Source organism: Gadus morhua, chromosome 6, assembly GCF_902167405.1.
Source record: "Gadus morhua chromosome 6, gadMor3.0, whole genome shotgun sequence".
Classification (NCBI taxonomy): Eukaryota; Metazoa; Chordata; class Actinopteri; order Gadiformes; family Gadidae; genus Gadus; species Gadus morhua.
Genome location: NC_044053.1, coordinates 22,685,566 through 22,700,995, shown reverse-complemented (window position 1 = coordinate 22,700,995; position 15,430 = coordinate 22,685,566). Strand labels below are relative to the sequence as shown.

At 45.6% G+C, this 15,430-nt stretch overlaps 2 protein-coding genes across 5 annotated transcripts in view; one reads left to right on the top strand and one right to left on the bottom strand.

Annotated features, from left to right (window-relative positions):
* Window positions 1-27: 27 nt before the first annotated feature.
* Window positions 28-7,196, top strand: entr1 (endosome associated trafficking regulator 1). Of its 4 annotated transcripts, none has more exons than XM_030359071.1 (10): window positions 28-347; window positions 508-620; window positions 1,015-1,116; window positions 1,591-1,736; window positions 1,845-1,941; window positions 2,100-2,173; window positions 2,251-2,362; window positions 3,000-3,062; window positions 3,244-3,383; window positions 5,983-7,196. In XM_030359071.1, the coding sequence occupies exons 1-10, from the start codon at window positions 302-304 to the stop codon at window positions 6,074-6,076; spliced, it is 987 nt and encodes a 328-aa protein (XP_030214931.1). In that variant the 5' UTR covers window positions 28-301; the 3' UTR covers window positions 6,077-7,196. The 4 variants fall into 4 exon arrangements, with proteins under 4 accessions (XP_030214931.1, XP_030214929.1, XP_030214930.1 ...); XM_030359069.1 differs by having other exon boundaries at window positions 1,842-1,941; XM_030359070.1 differs by having other exon boundaries at window positions 1,588-1,736.
* The window catches only part of ccdc180 (coiled-coil domain containing 180), a 21,342-nt gene continuing 12,447 nt past the window's right edge, over window positions 6,536-15,430 (bottom strand). The window contains exons 23-35 of the mRNA XM_030359059.1: window positions 15,064-15,180; window positions 14,844-14,921; window positions 14,514-14,597; window positions 13,979-14,157; window positions 13,502-13,585; window positions 13,228-13,294; window positions 12,146-12,251; window positions 10,412-10,572; window positions 10,031-10,168; window positions 8,567-8,687; window positions 8,406-8,460; window positions 7,576-7,819; window positions 6,536-7,337 (exon numbers count right to left, since the gene is read on the bottom strand). Coding sequence (XP_030214919.1) covers window positions 7,203-7,337; window positions 7,576-7,819; window positions 8,406-8,460; window positions 8,567-8,687; window positions 10,031-10,168; window positions 10,412-10,572; window positions 12,146-12,251; window positions 13,228-13,294; window positions 13,502-13,585; window positions 13,979-14,157; window positions 14,514-14,597; window positions 14,844-14,921; window positions 15,064-15,180 — 1,569 coding nt within the window. The 3' untranslated portion in view covers window positions 6,536-7,202. The remainder of the gene's footprint in view (window positions 7,338-7,575; window positions 7,820-8,405; window positions 8,461-8,566; window positions 8,688-10,030; window positions 10,169-10,411; window positions 10,573-12,145; window positions 12,252-13,227; window positions 13,295-13,501; window positions 13,586-13,978; window positions 14,158-14,513; window positions 14,598-14,843; window positions 14,922-15,063; window positions 15,181-15,430) is intronic.

Genomic DNA, 15,430 nt, shown 5'->3' with positions numbered 1-15,430 from the left:
AATGAGCAGTTGACAATTGAACACGTGTCCTTCCTGTTGATAGATCCCTTTCCGTGTTATCGTACCCCCTTTCAGCTAAACATCTGGATATCCTTGTTTTTAGAAAGGATTGGCGGCTTCGGTTTTAAGGCTTGAGAAGAAACCGTGCGGACTTCCTCTGCTGGTCAGTGAAGTGCTGCTCGGCGATGACGCGGGATCTCTGAGCTCCCTGCTGGTCTTCACACTGCTAGTTTTCAGACTTCAGACTGCTGGTCTTCAGACTTCAGACTGCTGGTCTGAGGGTGTCTCACTGTACAGAATTATGTCCAAAAACAAGAGCTCCGCCAAAACCCTCCTCATCGTAGATGGTACGTACCTCACTACTGCGGGTACAATCAGAGAGGATGTATAAATAATATAGAAATGCAATCAAGTGAAAAGGAAGGAATTTAATTTACACAATGGAAGTTGTCCTTGCAATACTGCAATATGTGTTACTGTGTTAATACATATCGTGCTGTGTTACAGGGGACGACGAGGTCCAGGAGGCTGAGCTCAACCCCTTCTCTTTCAGAGAGTTCGTCCGCCACCATGGACCCGGGCCGGGCTCCGAGGAGACGAGCGGCTCCTACAGGAGGAAGGTAGTCCGATGGCCCGATCGGCCGGGCACACTGACTTACAGCTGCAAAGACAAAGCAATGCAATCCTACAGTGAAACTATGCAAACACCAGCATATCTTGACTGCATGTTCATTATTTTAATACTTTAAATAGTAATGACTTGTGGAATTTGTTTATTGCTTACAATTTGTCTTTCTGAGGCACATATTAACATTAATGTATGCATCTTGACCAATCTTTTTATTGTCTAATGCTTGGCTCTTCTAGTAGATGTCCAAATAAGTAAGGTTATCTTACCCTGACCGTTGAATATGGCTGGTCGTTTCTAAGAAAAATCACTCACTAGATAAGTGATTGTATGTATGACGTGCATGGGTTTTAATAGGTTGATTATGATTATGTGTGTCTATTCAGGTGCATGACACCACCAGCAGCCAGAGCAGAACGCCAACCTTTGCCCCGGCGATGGAAAGCAGTTTCTTCTGGGAGCCCCTTCGCAGTGTGCTGAGGGCCCAGGTAGTTAGTGAAGATGACATCATTCTATCCGTCTCACTCACTGGCTTGTTCGACCTTCCTCTCTGCTCAAAAACAAAAGACAAACGCATAACAAGTGCTTTATGCTTTCCTGATTACTACATTTCTCGGTGGGAAAAACTGGGATTAGGTTTCCCTCCATTCAGAAGTTTGCTTCCCCCTGCTCCCTTAAACCAGTTGATATTCTATAGAATGCTGCTTGACACGTCTTGATCTTTCTCCTTCGGTCTCTCACCTCCTCTCTGTCTCTCTCCTCCTCTCCCCCTCTCCCCCCCCCCCCCCTGTCTCTCTCCTCCTCTCTCCCCCTCCTCCTCTTTCGCCCCCTCTCTGTCTCTCTCTCTCTCCCCCCTCTCTATCTCTCTACGTCTCTGTCTTTCTCCCCCTCTCTCTCTTCTCCGTCTCTCTGTCTCTCTCTCACACCCTCTCTATCTCTCTACGTCTCTCTCTCTGGAGGAGGATGAGGAGGGAGGGGCAGAGTCTGGACTGGCTGCTGCTGCTGCTGCTGAGGAAGAGGAAGAGGGGAACAGGAGCTCCTCTCTCTGGCTTCCAGACGAAGACCAAGAAGTAGAAGAAGAAGAAGAAGAAGAAGCTAAGGAGATAAGGTAGGCAAGAGAACAACTGATATTTTGTGTTTCAGATCAGATTTTACACACACAGCCGACATCTCCTCTCAGACGTTGCAAAAGATGTTTTGTATCGCATCTCAGCAGGACTGGAGGAAGAGGAGGGGAAGATTATGAAGGAGATGATGAAACTACCATATTGGAGACGCCAAACTCTCTCAGCAGAAAGAGTTCAATGCAGCAGGTTATGACACACACGCTGGCACACACCCACACACACAAATGACGCGTGACGCATGACAAATGAAGTGTGTGTGTGTGTGTGTGTGTGTGTGTGTGTGTGTGTGTGTGTGTGTGTGTGTGTGTGTGTGTGTGTGTGTGTGTGTGTGTGTGTGTGTGCAGCTCCAAGAAGAGAACATGGTTCTGAGGAGGAGCGTCAGCGATCTCCACAAGTCGTCCAGCGCCTATAAAGAAAGGTGAGCTCCGCCCCCTCCTGCCTACACAGGAAGTCTGGCCATAATTGACCCAGCATGCATCTCTTCTCATCCCCCAGGATCCAGCAGCTGTCGGAGGAGCTAATCCGCCGAGGGCACGAGGAGGAGAAGGAGGCGCAGGCCCTGGAGAGCATGGTCCACTCGGTGGAGCAGAACCTCCAGCTCATGACCGTAGGTCCTGACCCCCAACCCTGATCTCTGACCCCCACCTCTGACCTCCAACTCATGATCCTAGGTCCTGACCCCTGACCTCTAGCTCATGACCGTAGGTCCTGACCCCTGACCTCCAGCTCATGACCCTAGGCCCTTACCCCTGACCTCCAGCTCCTGACCCCTGACCTCTAGCTCATGACCCTAGGTCCTGACCCCTGACCTCCCCTGGACCACCCCTGGATGAGCCATGTCGAGGCTCTAGAGAACCAAGCTGTGCCCTCAAAAAACTATTTTCCAAATAATGTGTTCTAAAAACGTGTATTTGGTATTGCCCATCATTACTGTGATATTGGTACATGTGGTACCTAAGTCCCCATGGTATGGCTTATTTTGATGATTAGGTTATGGTTTGGTTCTGATATAACATAATTTCGGTCAGCCGCAAACCCTTTGGAGTTCTTGTATGGGCCTTGAGTCGTAAATTCTAATCTTTACCAAGAACCCCCGGGAACCTGCTCCCTTACCCCCGGTTGGGAACCGGTCTAGACCTCACCGTATAGATGCATACTCTCTAGACCAGAGCCTTTATTCCTACCAACCAGACCCAGGAGAGGGTGGTTATACGTCTACGTGTGTGTGAATATCTGTGTTTCAGAAGCGAGCTGTGAAGGCAGAGAGCGGCGTTTCCAAACTAAAGCAGGAGCTGCAGCAGCTCCAGGTACACTTTCCCAGTTGTGTGTGGTCTAAAGCACAGTGACAACAACACAGTCAGAAGTACTAGTGAAATCATTGTGTGTGTGTGTGTGTGTGTGTGTGTGTGTGTGTGTGTGTGTGTGTGTGTGTGTGTGTGTGTGTGTGTGTGTGTGTGTGTGTGTGTGTGTGTGTGTGTGTGTGTGTAGGGTCACATGGAGATCATTAAATTAGAAAATGAACGCCTTCTAGCAGAGCAGCTTGAAACCATGAAAACCATGAAACAAAATGCTCGGACGGCTGCAGATTACCTCGGCAAGACTGCCACCCAAGCTCGCTCTTCTATCAAGTCAGTATAAAACCCAACCCTGCCTCCCAGGACCCTACTATCCTCAGCACCAACACCCTACCTCCTCACCCCTAACACCCTACCATCCTACCTCCTCACCCCTAACACCCTACCATCCTACCTCCTCACCCCTAACACCCTACCATCCTACCTCCTCACCCCTAACACCCTACCTCCTTACCACTAACACCCTACCATCCTACCTCCTCACCCCTAACACCCTACCATCCTACCTCCTCACCCCTAACACCCTACCTCCTTACCACTAACACCCGACCATCCTACCTCCTATCCCCTACCATCCTACCTCCTAACCCCTAACACCCTACCTCCCAGGACCCTACTATCCTCAACACTAACACCCTACCATCCTACCTCCTAACCACTAACACCCTACCATCCTACCTCCTAACCCCTACCATCCTACCTCCTAACCCCTAACACCCTACCTCCCAGGACCCTACTATCCTCAGCACCAACACCCTACCTCCTAAACACTAACACCCTACCACCTAACCACTAACACCCTACCATCCTACCTCCTAACCCCTAACACCCTACCATCCTACCTCCTTACCACTAACACCCTACCATCCTACCTCCTCACCCCTAACACCCTACCATCCTACCTCCTCACCCCTAACACCCTACCTCCTTACCACTAACACCCGACCATCCTACCTCCTATCCCCTACCATCCTACCTCCTAACCCCTAACACCCTACCTCCCAGGACCCTACTATCCTCAACACTAACACCCTACCATCCTACCTCCTAACCACTAACACCCTACCATCCTACCTCCTAACCCCTACCATCCTACCTCCTAACCCCTAACACCCTACCTCCCAGGACCCTACTATCCTCAGCACCAACACCCTACCTCCTAAACACTAACACCCTACCACCTAACCACTAACACCCTACCATCCTACCTCCTAACCCCTAACACCCTACCATCCTACCTCCTAACCCCTAACACCCTACCTCCCATGACCCTACTATCCTAAACACTAACACCCTACCATCCTACCTCCTAAACACTAACACCCTACCACCTAACCACTAACACCCTACCATCCTACCTCCTAACCACTAACACCCTACCATCCTACCTCCTCACCCCTAACACCCTACCACCTAACCACTAACACCCTACCATCCTACCTCCTAACACCCTACCATCCTACCTCCTAACCCCTACCATCCTACCTCCTAACCCCTAACACCCTACCTCCAGGACCCTACTATCCTAAACACTAATACGCTACCATCCTATCTCCTAACCACTAACACCCTACGATCCTACCTCCTCACCCCCTACCATCCTACATCCCAAACACTAACACCCTACTTCCTACCTCCTAACCACTAACACCCTACCATCCTAACCACTAACACTCTACCATCCTAACCACTAACACCCTAACATCCTAACCACTAGCACTCTACCATCCTACCTCCTAACCACAAACACCCTGCCATCCTAACCACTAGCACTCTACCATCCTACCTCCTAACCCCTACCATCCTACCTCCTAACCCCTAACACCCTACCTCCCAGGACCCTACTATCCTAAACACTAATACGCTACCATCCTATCTCCTAACCACTAACACCCTACCACCTAACCACTAACACCCTACCATCCTACCTCCTAACCCCTAACACCCTACCATCCTACCTCCTAACCCCTAACACCCTACCTCCCATGACCCTACTATCCTAAACACTAACACCCTACCATCCTACCTCCTAAACACTAACACCCTACCACCTAACCACTAACACCCTACCATCCTACCTCCTAACCACTAACACCCTACCATCCTACCTCCTCACCCCTAACACCCTACCATCCTACCACCTAACCACTAACACCCTACCATCCTACCTCCTAACACCCTACCATCCTACCTCCTAACCCCTACCATCCTACCTCCTAACCCCTAACACCCTACCTCCCAGGACCCTACTATCCTAAACACTAATACGCTACCATCCTATCTCCTAACCACTAACACCCTACGATCCTACCTCCTCACCCCCTACCATCCTACATCCCAAACACTAACACCCTACTTCCTACCTCCTAACCACTAACACCCTACCATCCTAACCACTAACACTCTACCATCCTAACCACTAACACCCTAACATCCTAACCACTAGCACTCTACCATCCTACCTCCTAACCACAAACACCCTGCCATCCTAACCACTAGCACTCTACCATCCTACCTCCTAACCACTAACACCCTGCCATCCTAACCACTAACACTCTACCATCCTACCTCCTAACCACTAACACCCTGCCATCCTAACCACTAACACTCTACCATCCTAACCACTAACACCCTGCCATCTTAACCACTAACACTCTACCATCCTACCTCCTAACCACTAACACCCTGCCATCCTAACCACTAGCACTCTACCATCCTACATCCTAACCTCACGCACCCTCCTATTCTACTGCTCTACCTCCTAAACACTTGCAGGCCTATATTCAGAATATTGTTGCTAGATGCCACTATCTAACTCTTGTCTGTCTGTCTGTCCGTCCGTCCGTCTGTCTGTCTGTTTGTGTCTGTGAAGACAGCTGTTGGGAGAAGCAGAGAATCTGCATTTAGTGTCACAGCTGCTGCAGTCAATCGACAAGATCTCAACGCACACCTCTGACATCCACTAGTGCAGTGTTTCCCAAACTTTTTTCTGGGGATGGTTTCTAATTTTTTTAATAACAAACCATCGCGACCAATATAAAAAATAGTACAGCCCCTTTCAAAAACATGCTTCTTGTTTTAAATGCTCATGCCAAACAGGGAGGCGTGTGTTTAAGGGCAGCTATTTTTAGCAAACAGTCAATCGATTCGAACAATCAACATTAAGAAAAGAAAAAGTAAACTTTTTTTTTATCTTACATTTATTTTACATTTATGTGGAAAGACTGCACTAGTGCCATCTGGCCATATCCACTCAAGCCTTCTCACATCTACTCGTCTGGTCTGATCATCTCTAATTGTCCTTTTTTCTGTTCCTTGGCTCTAAAAATATCATCAGCTGAGACTATTTATTTCTTCTTGAAAGCCAGATCATAATTTGCCTTTTAAACAATTTGAAATGCTAAATATAAGACAGAGCATCTAAATAGCTAGATATTTAATTTTTCTTATACTGTATTTTTTTATTGTCATGAATTCTAAATAGTATATCACAGATATTGAATACTGCAGATAGCATAATTAATGCAATGACACTTTTATATAACATTGATCTAAAGGCCTTGGTTAAGCATTTTCTTGTGAAATATTAATCCCCCCATGTGCTATGTTTGATAACAATTTCTTTGTGATAGAAGTTTGTAATGTAGACGAAGAGGCCAAATGAACGCAGCTTCTCAGAAGGCCAAGTAATTTCTGTCATGCTGTTCAGTTTGCAAATGGGTTTGATTCCGTGTGTTTGAGTTGATGCATTATCTGCACCCAGTGTCACGAAATCTCCCTGGCCATAGTACTCTACCATAGCCCTTCAAAGTGATTGAAGCACTAAAAAGTCAAAGAATGCGATGGGGGGGAAATATTGACACACTTGAACTTCCAAAACCAGTGCTGGAACCACGCTGTGATTATTAGGATGGCAGGATGGACTAAATCAGGCTAAACAAAAGTCAGCACTATACTATATATTTTACTATTTATATTTGACAACGGGATAGAGGGAGATACAACTGTTGAATAGACCTCTCCTTTTTGTACAATTATAGTATAAGTATTTTTATTGAACCCTTAATAAATCAGCTCTGGGACTGACGCTGTCTACTCTGTTTTGAGCGTGCTCAAAGTGTTTATCTGTTGCTGCCAATGGTGAGTCCATCTCTGCAGCTGGATCAGCAGTCGCTCTCTGTCCATCCTGAAGCGCTCTGACTCTGCCTTGGAGACGTCCTCATAGCGCTTTACACACACACGCACATACAAAAGAATACGCACAAAGACAAAGACACACCTTATTTTCCAATGTGAGCACACACCGTACAAACTACTTATATGCACTGTTTTGCGTTGTAGGCAAATATTAATATACTTCCTGAATATGAATATGTCCTGTACATGGGTGTATTTTGATATCTGTTTGGAAGTGTACTACAAGCTACATACATGTATAAGATAATAGTGTAACTATCATGATTACCTTCAAAGCTCTGTCTCTGTGTAGGAGGATTTCCTGGTGTATCGGGCTGCTGACAGAACCAGCTGTTGCCGTGGCATCAACACAGGGTTCTATAGTTGTTTGACTAGATGAGCTTGTTTCCATGGTTACAGCGGACGTTGCATTGGCCATGGTCATAAGGGTTTTGTCTTCGGTAGCCATGGTTACCGTGGATGCTGTCGTATCTTCAACAAGGGACTGTGAGATAGGAAGTCCTGCCCCAATCCTGGCAGACATAAAACGCGCAACAAATAAACAAAACAAACACCACAACATAATAAAAGCTCCCCACGCACAAAGGAAAATAACGGAGGATATTCGTGGATATAGTTGTTTTTTAAAGGCGTGATATTATGCCACCAGGTGTGAGTGGGTTTATAAGCCGATGAAAATCTGCCTTTTCCTGTGTTTTTGTGACATTACAAGTGGCTAATCACACTCACACCTGCTGGCATAATATCAGCCCTTTTAAGTTATTTTCCCTAAGTTTGTTGACACCAATGAGCGATCCATCCGCGGTCATGGCTTCTCCTTGGACACCATTTGAAAAGGCCAAAGTTATTTCGATGGAAGGTATCTGTCGTTAATGTGATCGAAAAACCCTTCTGAGCTGTGCAGGTTGTATTCCTTAGGGTGCTACATAACGGGGCGAACCTTAATTTAGTTTCTTCATTCTTTGGTTTGAATGGTCTATGGTAGTGATATACCAGCATATAATTTGAGTGGGATTGAGTTTGAATAACATCGCCCATTGACGGTCATCTTGTCCATCCTGCATCTTTGGTGGTTTCACCTCCGAGCTTTAAGGTTACCTGTTGGCTGTCTGGACGCTGTTGGGCATTAGCAAATCCTTTCCAGCTTCAGTGTCTGTGGTGACAGAAAAAACAGACACAACATGTTAATGATAAAGATGATAGGACGTTCAATCCTGCAGTACATGTCTTTATCTGAAGAGGGGTCAAAGAGGGGTTACCTGGAGTAGGGAGCTGTTCTGAAAGCTCCAATGTAAGGAGGTTGTCCACTTGGCAAACTAAACTCTCTGTCAGGGACAACAGGGATGCTGTGACGTCCTCCTGTCTGGCCTGCATCCACTCCTAGAGGACAGTGTGGTGGCTGAGGTTATTTGTTTGTAGTGGAGGTTATCACGTTCTGCTGTTGCACAATGTGATTCACCTAGGTGGGTTAAATGTTTGTCGTGAGGCAGAACGACTTCAACTGGCCTAACTACTATACTTCAATGTATATAGATAAATATTTGTAGAGTACTGCAGGTGAAAAAAAAATTCAAATGTATGTGGCAAGCCAATTTCTTCATACTAGCTTCATAGTACCTAGAAGAGTGGACTACACACCTGTAGTTCTTCATACTAGCTAGAGGAGTGGACTACACATCTGTAGTTCTTCATACTAGCTAGAGGAGTGGACTACAAACCTGTAGTTCTTCATACTAGCTTGAGGATTGGACTACACACCTGTAGTTCTTCATACTAGCTAAAGGAACTGACTACACACGTGGGGCCTCTACGGATTCTGTTTCTTGCTTAGGAAATCTCCTTTCCTTACGAGAGGAAAGGTGCCTCGATGCAACCTTTAACCCACTTTTAGCATGGGTTACTCTTGACCAACTTTTACGAAAGTAAAGGAGATGTTTGTAACCCATAAATCCTTTACGGCGGCAATATTTAAAGCAACAGGCCACCGACGAAGTTTACAGACTCTGCGCGTAGACGCATGAGAGACGCGGAAAGAAGAAGAGAAGAAAAGAAAGAAAATGCCAACTTCACATTTAAGAAAGATTGCGCGGGGCAGTTTATTTCAAAATCCACATAAGTTTATCCTCTTTTTTTCACATGTGAATTGGGATTCAAGTGGCCTAAAATATTCCTGTAGGCCAAGTCCGACCTAAGTGATTCTCACTGTTGGTGACAACCTGATTGAAATCAATACGACAAGAATGCATGGATCGAAAGAGCGCTTGTTGTAGTCCAACTTCAGATAATAGTTTCACACTAGAGATGCTAGAGGTCAGCAATACTCGCCGTCGCGTAATGACGTCTGTTAGAAAAGTGGAGTTTAATTTCATTTTAAACAGGGCTGTCTTTTCCTATATATTTGAAAGGAAGCACCTTTTCATCTCGCCTTGATCCGATGAAGTTTTCCACAAAGGTTATGGAAAGGTGGCATAAAGGTTAGGAGATTTGGCTTTCCGAATTGGGCTAGAGGAACTGACTACACATCTGTGGTTCTTTATACTAGCTAGAGGAGTGGACTACACATCTGTAGTTCTTCATACTAGCTAGAGGAGTGGACTACACACCTGTAGTTCTTCATACTAGCTAGAGGAGTGGACTACACACCTGTAGTTCTTCATACTAGCTAGAGGAGTGGACTACACACCTGTAGTTCTTCATACTAGCTAGAGGAGTGGAATACACACCTGTAGTTCTTCATAAATCCTGTTGATTCTGCTGCGGTACTGGCTCTGTCTGTCCTCCTCTCTCCTCCTCAGGGCATCTAGCTCCTCTTTACATGCTGGATGTCCCAGGCGCACTTTCAGCTGGCTGGAATGCTTCCTCTGCACACACATTGTATTACTTTATTTAAGTCCACATAAATACCCAAGATAATTCAGGATATAAAGAGAAGAAACGCAAAACAAAGGATGCCATGCAATACACAAAATTACACACTAACAAATCCTCATCATGGATACAAAGAGCTGCCTGCGTGCGCACACAAACACACTCACACACACACCACTCTCTCGCACACACATACACACACTCTCTCTCACACACACACACGCACACGCACAGACCTGGGTGTGATTGGTGGCGCTCGCCGTCTCCTCCATCCTGATCCTGAACTCTTCCACTGCCTTCATCAGCTCCTCCTCCTGCCGTTTCCCATGGTAACCAAGCATCACCGGTGCCAACGTGCGGACCACCTCCTCTAGCTCACACAGCTGCTGACCAAACTCTGTATGATACACACCCACTCTCTTTGAGTTAAAGGGGACTTATTACACCACCAGGTGTGAGTGTGATTAGACTTACAAGCCGTTTCGAAAATCTGCCTAATATGACATCACTAGTGGGTGTGTCCACCTAGATCTGTACTGGATAGATGAGCAATGTTTACTTCAGTCCACTGGGTAGGCTGGTAGATAGATCTATCCAGCACAGATCTAGGTGGACACACCCACTAGTGATGTCATATTAGGCAGATTTTCGAAACGGCTTGTAAGGCTAATCACACTCACACCTGGTGGTATAATAAGTCCCCTTTAAAGGGAAAACAGTGCTGTGTGTGTGTGTGTGTGTGTGTGTGTGTGTGTGTGTGTGTGTGTGTGTGTGTGGGCAGGGGCGGGCCGTACTATTAGGCAAACCAGGCATTTGCCTGGAGCCCCAGGCCCCATAGAAGGTTTTTGAGGCCCCCAAAATGCCCCAATGCATATATTTTGTCCCCATTTTTATTATTTTTATAAAAATCTCTTCACAATAGTAGCATCGGGATGTCTAATTACTCATATTTTGACGATCTTTCCGTGTGCACCCCCCTTCAGTCTGCACTACATGGATTATTCCATGTTACGCGCATCACGCTCATCACGCGTATGCAGAAATGATGTCAAATTCAAAACAGTAAGCGGTAAGAGAGAGAGAGAGAAATCGAGTGAGACATAAATCGAGTGAAATATGAAGCGATCTTACGAAAGCGGGTCAGATAAAAATAAGAAGAAAGACCAAAGGCAGGACTTGCTTTCAAAGCTGCCAAAGCTATCCAGCTTTTTTACAGCCACCGCAGTGTTAGCGGGACCGTCGGCGGCTCAAGAGCAGCCCTCAACGTCGTTTGCTGTCACGTTACTGCTCCTTTCATTCCAAGTGACTCTGGCTCAGCCAGCAGCGATGCTAATGACGTGTGTCAACAAACTGACGGAGATGATGCACAACTGGTAGTGAATTTTGCTCATTCTCCTTCTTCCACTTCGGTTATTGAAATTGATGACAATAACGATACCAATGACTGCAAGACACATATTCTTGTGGATGACCCAGCACTCTGGCCCAAGCTGCTGTGTCTTGGGCAGGCGCACACATATTCTAGTGGATGACTAAGCACTCTGGCCCAAGGGCCGCAGATTCACAAAAGCATACTATTACATAGTAAGGGAAAATGATGAGAGGGTGAACAGGTCTTGGTTAGTCTAGTGAAAGTGCAGACCGTGTTTTTTGCTTTTGTTGTTGCCTTTTTGGAAAACAAAAACAACTGAGTGAGGAAGGATTTAAACACTGGAATAACCTTGCAATGCATCTAATCAACCATGAAAGGTCTGAAGAGCACAGGAAAAATACTGATAGCTGGAAGCAGCTATCAGTAGGTTCGCCTGGAGCCCCCAAAGGGCTAAGATCGCCACTGTGTGTGGGTGCATGTCCGTGTATGCGTGTGTTTGTTTGTGTGTGTCCGTGTGTGTGTGAGTGTGTGTGTGTGTGTGTGTGTGTGTCTGTGTGTGTGTGTGTGTGTCTGTGTGTGTGTGTGTGTGTTAGTTTACCTTGTATACTTGTGGTATTAAACTGCTTGGCCTGTTCCTGGTATCCAAGCAGCCTCTTGATAAACCTTTCAGCCCATTGGTCAAATTCCTTCTTCCTGTACAAGTCCTTCACGAGCATTCAAGCATATATATTTATGCATTATACAATGTGTGTATATTCTTTGCAAAATATTAAAACATATTAATTAAAATTTCCAACACTTGATAGAAGTTTAATTTCTACTGTTTTCAATCCCAAAGTTTTTCTGTGTCATTATACAACGCCAGCAAAAATAGTGTTAATAAACCCCTGATCTAATTGGATGGAGGTTTGGAGGTAGAATTGCGGAGTAGTGCAGATTGGGGATTGATGACAGGATTCAATAAATGGGAGGGGCTATAATGTTACATTTGAACTATTGTATCTATGTTGTATCTAATTACAGCATAACTTACTTAAAAAACTTAAAAAAAAAAAGTCTGATGACTCCCTCTATGCCCTTGACATGTCCAGAAATTATTATTTCCTTCTACAAGGTATTGGATTCAATCTCCCTGGTGGGTCTAAGACCAATTGCTGGCCCAGCAGTCTTTCTATGTTATAGCAGACCAAAAACGGCCTTGTCTCTTGTCTCATCTCTTATGGAGATGCTCTAGAGGTCTCCTTTGTGGACTGGATGAAGCTTCCCATGAGTGTATTTGTACATTGGCTACATACAGTGTTGGTTTGAAAGCTTTAAAGACAGACACTTTTTAACAGTTAACCACTGCTGACGAGTTTGTGTTGGCTGTTAACAGCCAATCACGGGCTTACAGATAACCACCAAATAAGAATCTGGCGGGGATAAGAAGCGAAATATAAGAAGCGAAAGAAAAAGACACGGCCTGTTCACCCAGATTTGAGTCTGCTCTCAGACTTCAGATGATCTGTGAGAGTAGTCTCAGAGCGTCCAGCTGACCGACGGACCAATCGGAGGCTGCCGTTGTTCGAGGAGGCGGGTTATAATGTAAGGGAACAGGCAAGGTGCCGATGTCTCCCTTGAGTTGCCTTTTGTCAAACAGAGGGTCTCAGGACTGAGAGTTGGTGTTCACTCGACGTTTACCTCGGCAGCCTGCAGAAGCACCTCATTTGCCGTCCTCAAAAAACTGTTGACAGTTAACTTAAAGGACCTGGTAGGCAAACACGTACACATGCACGCACACGCACACACACACACACACACACACACACACACACACACACACACACACACACACAGGATACAGATAAAGCATTTGTTCACGCCTGTTTTCTCTCTTTGATATAGGATTCTTTTCTGTCAATGTTGCAAAACAACAATAGATGTCCGCTCCTGGAAGCTTCTAGAGGGTACGTACCGTGTGTTCTGCACCAGGTCTGGGTCGCTTCCAAACATTTGAACCCACTTTTCATTCTTGCTCGTTTGAGGCAACCTTCTCAACCTAAACACACATATACACATTTTAATATATTTTTTCCCCTGTTCAAAAATGTATTGTATAGAAAATGTATGCCGTATAAAATATATGATATATATTTGAGTTATAATTTGAGACTGTCAGCAGAAAAAGACTACCTTAGATTCAAATATTTTAAGGTAGGGGTTATTAGGTGCAAGTGCAATAGCAACCACCACTATGGAAAAGAGCTAGAGAGGTACAGGCAGACTCCTCCCTGTTTAACCAAATACATATCTTTTAGTCAGAAAAAAAAAGTATGTTCCAATTCAAGGATTTGCTTACCCTTTAATCTAAAATATGATATTCAAGTTAAAACCATGAATGTATTAACATTATGGCACAATTGATTTAAGTCTCATTCATTTGAATATTTACTTGTTGAGCACTCCCATGGTGATGTCCTCAGAGGAGGCTCCACTCACAGCAGCAGCAGCCAATGGGAGCTCTCCAGTGGGTCGGGTCGGAGGTCTGGGCAGCTTGGAACGAGGTCTGGCCGCCACAGCAAACGATCCCTGCAGAGTCTGCTGTGGTGCAGGAGACTCAATGCTGGAATCCTACACACACGCATACACACACACAGACACACACACATGGGAACGCACGCACCGCACACATACACACAGACACAGACATACACACACATGGGAACGCACGCACCGCACACATACACACAGTCAGACACACTTATACACATACACACACACAGAAACAAACTCACCACACCGACGCACACAAACGTGCATACGCGCATGTGGTATACATAAGGAGGTACTACATAATCTGACAGATGATTAGACAATAGATAATATGGAGTAATTAATAAAGAGTAATAACTCTCAGAAGGATGTGAGATGCAGAAAACCAATTAAGAGGACAGGAAGTAGCATCCTCTGCACAGGTAGTGACATACCCTGTTGCAGTCCAAGTACTGGAATCGTTTCTTTAGCTCTTCACCAAGGGCAGACAGACTAGTAAACACCTTCTCCTGAGACACCTGCAGAAACACACACACACACACACACACACACACACACACACACACACACACACACACACACACACACACACACACACACACACACACACACACACACACACACACACACACACACATACACACACACACACATACACACATACACAAACAAGTATACTATTCATTTGATGACTCAAACTGTGAGGTGTTGTTAACTGAGGTTGATTTAGTGCTACAGGTATTGAATCAGCGCTTAAGTCATACCTCAGCTGTCTCTGTAAGTCTCCTCAGGTCTTCAACCTGTCTGCTGATCAACATCTTCTGCTGGTTACTATGGGCTGCCTAAAACACACACGCACACGTACACACACACATGTACACACAGACGCACACACACACAGACGTCACACACACACATACACAAAGTTTAACTCGGACTGAATGAGAAATGTTCAGGCAGACAGACAGGCAGACAGACAAGTACCTCAGCCTTAATTTGGACCTGGACATTTGACACCACTTTCTGGATCTTCTCGGAGAAACTTATCTCCAAAAGGAGTGGGGAGAGCTTCTCCTGCAGGCGATCCACCGTCCCCTTCACCTGTCAAGGGCGGAGAGGAAAGTAGCAGAGGAGAGAACATTGAAACAGAGAGAGCAGAAGAGATAAATAATACAACGCAAGGCTGAGCTCGGGGTCAGAGTCCAAAGCTCCAATTGTCCGTCTCCAGGTTAAAGGACATGGCTAGTTGTTTGAGACCCCAGGTTAATTGTTGAAATTGTCTTTTTCCTGATGAAATCAGCCATGGATTTTGTTGAACTCACTCCTTCTCGCTGTGTACCGGTAGACGCAA